The following is a 9,651-nucleotide window of genomic DNA, read 5'->3' on the forward strand; positions in this document are numbered from 1 at the left end:
CTTCCCATTGTCTGGCAGGTGTTTAGTTTGCAGGAAAGCAGGGTTCCATCACGCCTAACAGTTACTTGGGCATGTCCCCCCTTCCTCCTTCTTCCCCCAGTTATATTGCTGAGCGTGACATCCTGTGGTCTGGAATATCCCTTGGGTCAGTTGGGGTCACCTGTCCCAGTCTTGTGCCCCCCCCCCCGCTTCTTGTGCACCCGCAGCTGACTCCCTGGTGGGGTGGGGTGAGGAGCAGAAAAGGCCTTGATGCTGTGTAAGCACTGCTTTCAGCACAAATCCAAAACGTAGCCCCGTGCAAGCTACTGTGGAGAGAATTAACTCTCTGCCAGTCAAAACCAGCACAGCTGTGGAGCTCTGTATGCAAAGTATGTCCTTCTTTCTTGGGCTGTCTGCTGGTAGCAATGTGCCTTTTGCTGGCCTGGCAATCTGGCACTCAAGTGTGGATGTGGAAAGAGTCTTTGGAAACTCTCAGTGGCAGCAGTTGTTTGTTGTGCTCTTGGGATTTTTTCTTTCACGAGGTTCCCCTTGCGCTGCCACTCCTCTTTGCGACGTGTTTGTGACAAACCTGTCCTGTTGTTTGGAAAGAAGAGCATGCCTCTGCTGCAGGCAGAGGGGCTGAGCAGGCCTTTTAGGATAACTGCTGCTCTCAGTTTCTAGAAGGCACTGTAGTGTCAAGCCTGAGAAAGGAGAGTGAAGGGAGAGTGTTTTAGTCTGTGGTACTGCTGGCATGCAAGGCAGAGAAAGGAAAGCGGCCTTTGGGTGTGCAGGGGACAATGAATAGGAGGGTTGTGGGAGGTAACAGTTGTGTGGTAAGGCTGCAATGGGAAGTTTGAGTTAGCAGCCAGCAAAGTAACTAAAGCACAGGGTGCTGAGCAGCCTGGTCAGCTGGGGAGGATGTAAAACAAGTGAGGAGGATGGTCCTTTAGAAGTGAAAAAGAGAGTTTCCCTGAGGGTGTTGCCCTGGAGGAATCTGCTTGTGTCTGCTAGTCAGGCAGGCAGACAGAGATGATGGGCAAGTGCTTTTGTGAGTGGGCAAAACCTTGACCAGCTCAGTCAAGGAGCTCTGGAGCTTTTAGTTTGAGAGGGGACTGGGAATTGCCGGAGGCTGCGATCTGTAATAATTCCAGAAGTTTGAGGTGCTCTGAAAAAGGAGCTGGAGCTGCTTAGGTTTAAGGGTTGTATTTTTAAGCAGGTGCCTCTAGATTGGGTCCTGCTGAAGGAGTGTTCTGTAGGGCTCAAACTTGGTCTGAAACTTTATGAGTTGTTGTTGGTGTCTCAGCCTCTGATAAAAAATGAATAATGATAGTATTCATAAGTATTAATAAAAAAGACGTGGCTCAGCATAATCTGGCTCCCTGTGTATGCTGTTGCAAGGTTGTGATCATCATCAGACAGCAGTTCAAGGTTGATGCCCTCAGAGGCTTTTGGAAAATGTTCTGAACTGTTGAGGTTAAGTCTCTTTTCAGGTGGTGGCACCCGTGCAGAAACTAGGACTGAGATCCTTTTGAGCCAGGAAAGTATCCCTGCATCAGAGGAACAGAACAGTGTCGTGGCATCCCGAAAGGGCTGTTTTCATGCCAGTGAGGTTGCAGCAGGGCTAAAATGCCATAGGCAATGACTCAAGCCTCTGCCTAGAGAGTGGTTTTATGAGTGTGAGTGAATTTGCTTTGGCAATGAGATGTGCACAGGCATTGCCAGGGCCTGGCTTTACTCTGGAAGTGACTGTTGTTAGCTGCTGCAGAATTGAAGAGACTGTGCTATGAACACCACGCCAATTAGGCTGTCTCCAGACCTGAAGCTGCATTAAATCTCGTGCCACACTAGTCTCCTTTTTCCTTTGGAGAAGTAGGCCGAGTCTTTGAAATTCTGCTGCATGACTTTATTTTGGGATGAATTGAAACGCAGTTGTTTCTTTAGCTTTGCTTATTAGCATTCTGCTGGAATAGTGTCAGATCTAGGAGGATTAACCTTCCTCCTTGTTTTGTTCTCTGTGTTGATTTTGGAGAGGAAGGTGTGTTGTCTGTCTTGTGGTGTCGTGTGGTGTTCAGAAGATGCTTGAAATGTTGCTCTTGTCTGTGACCAAGCTCTTTCCCTCAGCGTAATCCCTTTGGACAGCGCTGCCAGTAGTGTGCGTACGTTTCTGAGCAGCCTGCAGGTGTTTGATCTCCTGATGGTAGGGAGAGCACTGCATTTGTTTGAGTTTGGCAGCCTGTCATCGCCCCTTGCTTTCTTCCATTCTTTCCACCCTCTTCAGCGTCCCTTCCTGAATCGTACTTTTGTGTCCCTGGTGATTCATGAAGACTTCATGACCACAGCGTGAGTCTTGGGTGGGTGATATCTGTCCTTCTGCTGTGGCGCGCTGTGTAACTCCTTTCATTAACTTGTTCCATAGTAAGCGAGGAGAGGGCCTTTCTGAAGAGGAAGGAGAGTTCTCATCTCTGACCGAGTTCTGGCTGGGGCCCCTGAATGTGGAGGATATGAGAATGGCTGCCTGCCAGACCATATACCAGAGAACACTTGCATGCCGTAATTCCTTACACTCCACCCTATTTCCTTATTTCCAAGTGACACTTGTGCGACATTTGTTTACTTCTGAATGGGTTCAGCTTTCCTTTGAGACTTTCTCTCCCTGTGCATTTTATTGTTGGCCGATACCTGGCAGTGAACAACTTTGAGAAGCTGGCTTACAAAAGATGTAGTTAATAGTTGGGAAGCTGTGGAAGCCAGGGGACGTTCTTTTAATGACGCCATTACTTTGTGGCCAAGCTTGGTGACAGCTGATGAGTTCTGTTGTTGTCATCTTCTTCCTGAGACAGAAGAAAGCCCCTGCCGTTCCTGAGGAAATGAGACCAATATACTGCTTGTTTAAAAATGCTCCTGTTAGTTAAGTTGAAACAAATCTTCAGAGTACAGTAGTAGCATTGCAAATATTATTGAAGAAAATGTGCTGATCGTAACTGATACAGAAAATTATTGGTTAATTTCTTTTTCTTTTTCAATTTTGAAAATACTGAAAGGTATTCCTAGAAAAAGTTTCCCGTTTATAAAGCAGGAGTTTGTTGGGGCTGAATTACAGTTCCTTTGTAACTGAATTGGGTCAATATTCCGAAAAAGGGGAATATGTTTATTTTTGAAACAGGTCAATACTGCATGTGTTGTGCTGGCAAGGAGGAGGCTTCTTAAATGTAGAACTTGTTAAATTTAAAAGCACACCTCCACTCTCCATAGTATTGCTTCTATGTTAATTCAGGGTTAAGATATTCGTTCACTTCAGTTTCTGTGACTCTGTTAGGGCAGCGTGCTCTAAGGTGATGGGAGGGAGCAGGGGGAAGAAGGGGAGGAGGAAAAGCAAAATATCTGCAACCTGCTCTTCCATGACTCCTGCAAACTGTAATGTTATTTTTTTTTGTTATTTTTTCCCCTACCTTCTGCGCATTATGTGCTCGAGCAGAAAGTAGATTCAAGTGAGGAACTTCCTTTTGAGGACTAAAGGATGCCTCAGTGCCTTGTTGCCATTGTAGCTGTGAGTGTAGCTGTAGTGGCAGACATGTGTTTTCTTATTTTTAATATTATTTTTAGGTTTTGACTTAAACCAACCCTTGTCAGCCTAGTTAAGCTTTTTTTATTGTCTGACCCCAGATCTCACAGGGACAAACACAGCAGCAGTATCTAAGCAAGGGATCAGGCTGCATGTGCTCAGAGGGGTGGTGGGATTTGGTTAAGCAGCCTTAATGTTGTGGATGTCTGCAACTCTTGCATCTCACGTTACGGCCCTGTTTGCCATGCCCCTCTCACCTCTGGTTTCTCGCCCCAGGTACGGTCCACAGTGAGCGACTTTGCTGTTTTCCTCACCATCGTCATCATGGTGCTCCTTGACTTTGTGGTTGGGATCCCATTGCCGAAGCTCCAGGTCCCCCATGCGTTCAAGGTAACGGGGTGTTTTGGCACGTGGGGGTGCCACAAGGTGATGCTGGGGCAGGGCAGGGCTGAGTCTGGAGGAGATGCTGGTGGTGTGACCATCTCCTCTTCCACCTCCAAGTGCCTTGCTTCCTCCTGGAAACGAGAAGATGGCCCCAAAACTAGATACCTACAGGGGAAGTATCTAGAGCTGCTTGCAAGGAGGAGACTGGCACTGCTGAAGCCCCCGGGAGAGGGGGACATGAAGCCAGGGCTGGGAGGTGCTCTGACGCAAGGAGGGAGGGGAAAATGAAAGCCAGTGGAGTGCCTGGGCTGGGAGACAATGCTGATGTGTGGGCTTTGTTGCAGCCTACCAGAGACGACCGCGGGTGGTTCATCAACCCCATAGGACCCAACCCTTGGTGGACGGTGTTGGCTGCGCTCGTCCCAGCTCTGCTCTGCACCATCTTGATATTCATGGACCAGCAGATCAGTGCCGTTATTGTGAACAGGAAGGAGCACAAGCTGAAGGTAAGGGCCTGCGAGAGATGACTCCAGCCCGTTCTGGGCTGCAGGTCTGGGGAGAAGCTCTTATTCCCGATGCTTTCTGAAGGCATTGGTTTGGGACAAGGTCAGGCTGCGTGGCAGGATGCTCTCCTGGATTAACGATGATGCAGGGAGCAAGTGACAGGGCAGTATAGATGAGCAACCTTTTGGAGGAGCAAATTAATCTTGGAGCAATAGAGAAGTGCGTTTTTGTTTTAAAATGGCAGCAGCAGCAGGTGCAGGGAATGAATTGTTTTGATGCGCTGCCAGGGATAACTCAGAGTCACACCTTCCTCGCAAGTGGTAGAATTTTCTTTGTGAGTGGAAAAAATGGTTTGGTGCTTTTGGGTTGTGGGTTGGTTTTTTTTTTGGAGAAGTATGTATCGCACAAGCTCTGCGTATCCCTTGTGTCTGAACTCCTGCCAGATTTTCATGCCAGGTGCTTGTGCAAAGCCTGCATACACCCTTGCTTGTTTCCATTTCTTGTTTTGAATTCTGAAGAAGTTGACTTGTGCTCGAGCAGGGTTTGAGTCTGACTTGCGACGTTATCCTTGCTCTTGTGCTATGGGATGCTCTGTTTCTTGTTTTCCTGCCTGCAGAAAGGATGCGGGTACCACCTGGACCTTTTTGTGGTGGCCGTGATGCTCGGGGTGTGCTCTGTGATGGGGCTGCCCTGGTTTGTGGCTGCGACCGTCCTGTCCATCACCCACGTGAATAGCCTCAAAGTAGAGTCTGACTGCTCAGCTCCAGGAGAACAACCCAAGTTTCTGGGGATACGAGAGCAGAGAGTCACTGGCTTGCTGATCTTTGTGTTCATGGGCTGCTCCGTCTTCTTCACTTCTGTGTTAAAGGTGAGAGGAAAATGCAAACCACCCAACAACCACGAGCTTGTTGGAGGTTACAGAAAAACAGTCCCCTCTCTGCAGGCCTGAGTAGTTAGTTGTGGAGCGGAGGAGGAGGAGGTGATCCCAACCCTTGGGGCTTGACCCACGGTGGGAACCAGCCTCGGTTAGGCTTTGCAGCCCTTCAGGCCCCCGTTTGGTGTGCTCGAGATGAGCAAGCAATGCAACTGCTTGAATTTTTGGGTGTCTTTCAGGCCCGCCCATGTTTATGGGTTACAGTTGAGCATATTCAGACCAGCACATCTGCTGTCTTTCAAACAGGCAGCCCTTTAGTGGCTGCAATTTGCTCCCCAAATGCCGCGGAGCAGCCGTTCCCAGGAGCTAAACACACTGAGGTCATCCCCGTGGGCTTCCTTGCACGTTCCTCCCACAAAGTAATCTCGTCTCTAGGCTAAAAGGAGGCCTGTGGCCTTTGCCTGTTGCCCCAAGAATAGGCAGAAGTGTTTCTTCTACCGCCAGAGAATGCGGCATAGGGTAGCACGGGTGAAATCGCCTATTTTCCTCCAACCTTTCTGGAAAATAGGATTATTCTGAGGAGAGGTAACTCCCAAGTTCAGCCTAAAGCAGAGCCTTAGCTCACTCGTGCGCACAAAATGGCAAAACAATGGTTAAAATCTGACCCATCTCTAAGCCTGAATGGAAAAAGCTTCAAGCAATTTTAGGCAGTGCCTGTGGAAGAGGGTGGTAATACTGAAAATGCAATACAGAAAAAGAAACGATTGCATTCTTTCTTTTTTTTTTTTCTTTCCCCCCCCAGTTTATACCAATGCCTGTGCTTTATGGCGTCTTTCTCTACATGGGTGTGTCGTCGCTCAGAGGAATTCAGGTACGGACTCTTTTACAGCGTGCAGCATGTCGGCTCCCTGGTATTTTGTCTCCGTAGCAGCAGGGAAAAAAGCAGTGGCATGGGAAAAACTTCTCGCAGAGCAAGCAATGAAACTCTTTTGTGTAAGAAAAAGATTGGTGGAGGCACAGGAGGTATATAGGGCTGGGAGGACCAGGCAAGTTCAGCGCTCTCTGTTGCAGGGTTTAGGGCAGGTCAGTGTTTGGTTACGTGAAAAGCGGGGGAATTTGGTGCAAAGGGAAGGCAGTTTCTACCACTGGTGGAAATCCTCGCGGGGGGATTCAGTGGGCTGAGAAATGCTAATAATGGAATGGCATGGAATAGTTGCCGTTTGGTGGGCAGCTCTCAGGGGCAAGCCGGTTGCTAGATGGAGCGAAGGGAAAATGGGTGCTGCTCCCAGGAGGAACACGGTGGGATCCAGGATTTCTGACGGCAAGCGAGATGCTGCAAAGTGCCTCCACGTCTCGAGAGGGCCAGCAACTTGCCGCAGTCCCAAGGTGGCAACCTTTCCCTTTTATTTCGCAGTTCTTTGATCGCTTGAAGCTGTTTTGGATGCCGGCGAAACACCAGCCGGATTTCATCTAACTGCGGCACGTGCCCTTGCGAAAGGTGCATTTCTTCACGGCGATCCAGCTGACCTGCCTCGTCCTGCTCTGGACCATCAAGGTGTCCCGTGCCGCCATCATCTTTCCCATGATGGTAAGAGCTGCCACCGCTCGGCAGCGGGGTGTTTGCAGCGTTGGAGTGAGAGGTGGCATCGTCTCTGAGCTCACCGCATCTTCCCTCTTATTCGTGAAGATTTTGGCTCTCGTATTTGTCCGGAAAGCGATGGATTTCTGCTTCTCAAAGCGAGAGCTCAGCTCTCTGGATGACCTTATGCCAGAAAGGAAGAAGAAGTTGGACGATGCCAGAAATGAAGCCGGAGAAGAAGACGAGGTAAGGCTTGCTGTGTCCTCGGGGCTGGACATCTCCGTGTGTCTGTGAGATTGCCTGTTTCTCTTACAGCTTGTCTGGAAACGTTGGGGGAAGATCAGCACTCAATCGAAATAGATCCCAATAGCCTGTAACTTTTGTAACCTTTGTTTCCTCAAGTAGCAGTGAGCTGAGCGCTTGAATACAGGTGTAATTTTTAAAACGAGTCGTTTTTCACAAAGGTCATTATCATTATGATGATTATTATTAGATGATGCTGCTGCTGCTGCTGGCAAGACTTGCTCATAATCGCGTTTTGAACACAAAATCCCCCTGCCCCGAAATCTTTGGAGTGAACGGTTTCTCCCCTGCTGCACTAATACCTATAGCTGCCAAGGGGCAGAAGGGGAGGGCAGACTGCTAAGTTTGTGCTGGGCATTCAGCTTATCTCCACTTTGATCAAAGACAGAGAACGTGATTTGTCCCTTTTTTACATCAGGAGTCCAGGAGCGTGATGGAAGCTGCTGCTGCTGCAAGTTCAGTTCAGCTGAACGTGGGGAAGACCAGTGACATGGATATCCCAAAACAAAGCAGTGACAGGTAAAGCCCCACCAAGCGCCAGGAACCCCGGCAAGATTAGCTTGAAGGTGTTTGGCAGAGTTTTCTCCACTTGCCTCTTTGTGGGGCATCCCACAGAAACCAGCAGGCAGCTTGGTGGGAAAATCGAATTCGGGGGCAGGGCTGCAGGAGGCAATTGCAGGGCTCTGACCGCAAGCAGAGTGGCTGCAGCACTCGCGTTTGACCCCCAAACCTTGCCTCATCAGTGCTTTTACGGTAGCTGGAGATCCTCATACTTAACACATGAGGAGTTGCAGGCGTGATCTGTACCAGCAGTGGCTTAGGAACCCGGACCGGGGCTAAGCCCCAGCAAGAGCCTTTGCACAGAGCTGTTGCTCTGCAGCTCCCCGGCTTGCCTCCCAAAACTCCTCATCCAGCAAAACCTCCCACGCTTATGCGGAGCTTTGATTCTCGGGGCTCCGCTGTTCCTCTTGCTGATGCTAATGCCCTTGGTGGCATCAGTTCCCATAATCACGGATTGCTATGTAAAATATTTATTGCAGGACTGATCCTTCTGAGATTGTTATCCTGGATGAAATGTCACAAATGACCGTATGGAAGGCTCTCACTTTGAAGACAGAAACCCTTTGAATCCAGGGAGGAAAAAGGTAAAGGATTGCACGTGAACGTGACCGTGCTCCTCTGCAAGCGACGGCGCACGCCTACACTTTTCCCACGCTTTGGCCGGCAAGGCTGAGCAAATGGCCTGTCCCTGGGAACAGGCAGGGAGGTCTGTGGCATGCAAACCAGCTCCTCTCTGCTGGGGTGGTCCCCCGAACAGGGCTGAATCAGCAGCAGCTGGCAGGTCTTCCACTGATGATGCTCTCCCTCTTTTTCTCTTCCTTTCGCCTTTCCCCACTCCCGCTTTCCACGTTTAGGAATCTTGACTTTGAAGGAGAGGAGTGAGAGCGTGACTCGGGGATGTGCCAACGCAGACAGAGGGAGAAGGCGCTTTGTTTCAGTTGGAGGATTCCCATTAAAGCCATGCAGATGTTTTCAGTTATCCTTGGTGTGCTTCAGGCATTCAGTATCTCTAGACCAGCAAGCTGAGGGGAACGTCACAGTCACGGGGAGTTTGGTGGTGTTAAGTCTGTGTGCGTACGTGCGTGTGGGGGTGTGGGTTTGTAGTGGTAGAGGGACTGCTACTGCTTTATCATTCAGTGCTCTTCTTTTAATACCTAATTCCTCCTCTTTGTTTTCCTTCTCTTTTTTCCAAATGTAAACTGGGAATGTCCAAAATAATTTTCTGTTATATTTGATGCATTCTCCACTTTCTTCTTGATCACGACTGGGTTTTTGGTCTGGTTTGGAGTTCTGGCTTTAATTCACTCTTATGTCTCTTACTGGTACGAGAGGGATGCCCTCTGCAGCAGGGCAGCATAGAGAGCGTCCGAGCAGTTGGCCTAAGGTGAAAGAAAAGCATTTGCTCCCTGCGCTCCAGTTTTACCTTTCTTGGTTGGTTTGGCAAGTATCACAATAATGTGTGATGAACTGACCGTAAACCCCATTAACCGTCTCCCTGTGCCACTGGGGGGGGTTGGTAGGGAATCTGGGAATGAAGTTGTGCCTGGGAAGAAGGGAGGGGTGGAGGGAAGGTGCTCTGAGATTTGGTTGTATTTCTCATTACCCTGCTCTGGTTGATTTGTAATAAATTGAGTTAATTTTCCCCAAGCGGAGTCTCTTTTGTCTGTGATGGTAATTGGTGAGTGATCTCTCCTGTCCTTATCTCGACCCACAAGCTCTTTGTTATATTTTCTCTCCCCTGTCCAGCTGAGGAGGGGGAGTGATAGAACGGCTTTGGTGGGCACCTGGCATCCAGCCAGGGTCAACCCACCACAGGGGGAAATGATGTACTTAAGAAATGATGTACTTAAGCCACACGAAAAAGGCCACAAAGCTCTTGTGAAACAAGATCCCCTTTGTATGATC

The 9,651-nt window shown here is 49.2% G+C and overlaps 1 protein-coding gene across 2 annotated transcripts; it reads left to right on the forward strand.

Moving 5' to 3' along the window:
• The first annotated feature begins 4,351 nt into the window (after nucleotides 1-4,351).
• On the forward strand, nucleotides 4,352-9,197 carry LOC126037458 (electroneutral sodium bicarbonate exchanger 1-like). Of its 2 annotated transcripts, XR_007505702.1 has the most exons (8): nucleotides 4,352-4,431; nucleotides 5,046-5,297; nucleotides 6,106-6,174; nucleotides 6,718-6,891; nucleotides 6,991-7,128; nucleotides 7,604-7,704; nucleotides 8,226-8,330; nucleotides 8,601-9,197. XR_007505702.1 is itself a non-coding variant. In XM_049797772.1 (4 exons), exons 1-4 carry the CDS (start codon nucleotides 4,378-4,380, stop codon nucleotides 6,775-6,777), a joined length of 435 nt encoding a protein of 144 aa, XP_049653729.1. In that variant the 5' UTR covers nucleotides 4,358-4,377; the 3' UTR covers nucleotides 6,778-6,971. The 2 variants fall into 2 exon arrangements, 1 of the variants encoding a protein (XP_049653729.1); XM_049797772.1 differs by lacking the exons at nucleotides 6,991-7,128; nucleotides 7,604-7,704; nucleotides 8,226-8,330; nucleotides 8,601-9,197 and having other exon boundaries at nucleotides 4,358-4,431; nucleotides 6,718-6,971.
• Nucleotides 9,198-9,651: the final 454 nt, after the last annotated feature.

Source organism: Accipiter gentilis, unplaced genomic scaffold (genome assembly GCF_929443795.1).
Source record: "Accipiter gentilis unplaced genomic scaffold, bAccGen1.1, whole genome shotgun sequence".
NCBI classification, from domain to species: Eukaryota; Metazoa; Chordata; class Aves; order Accipitriformes; family Accipitridae; genus Astur; species Astur gentilis.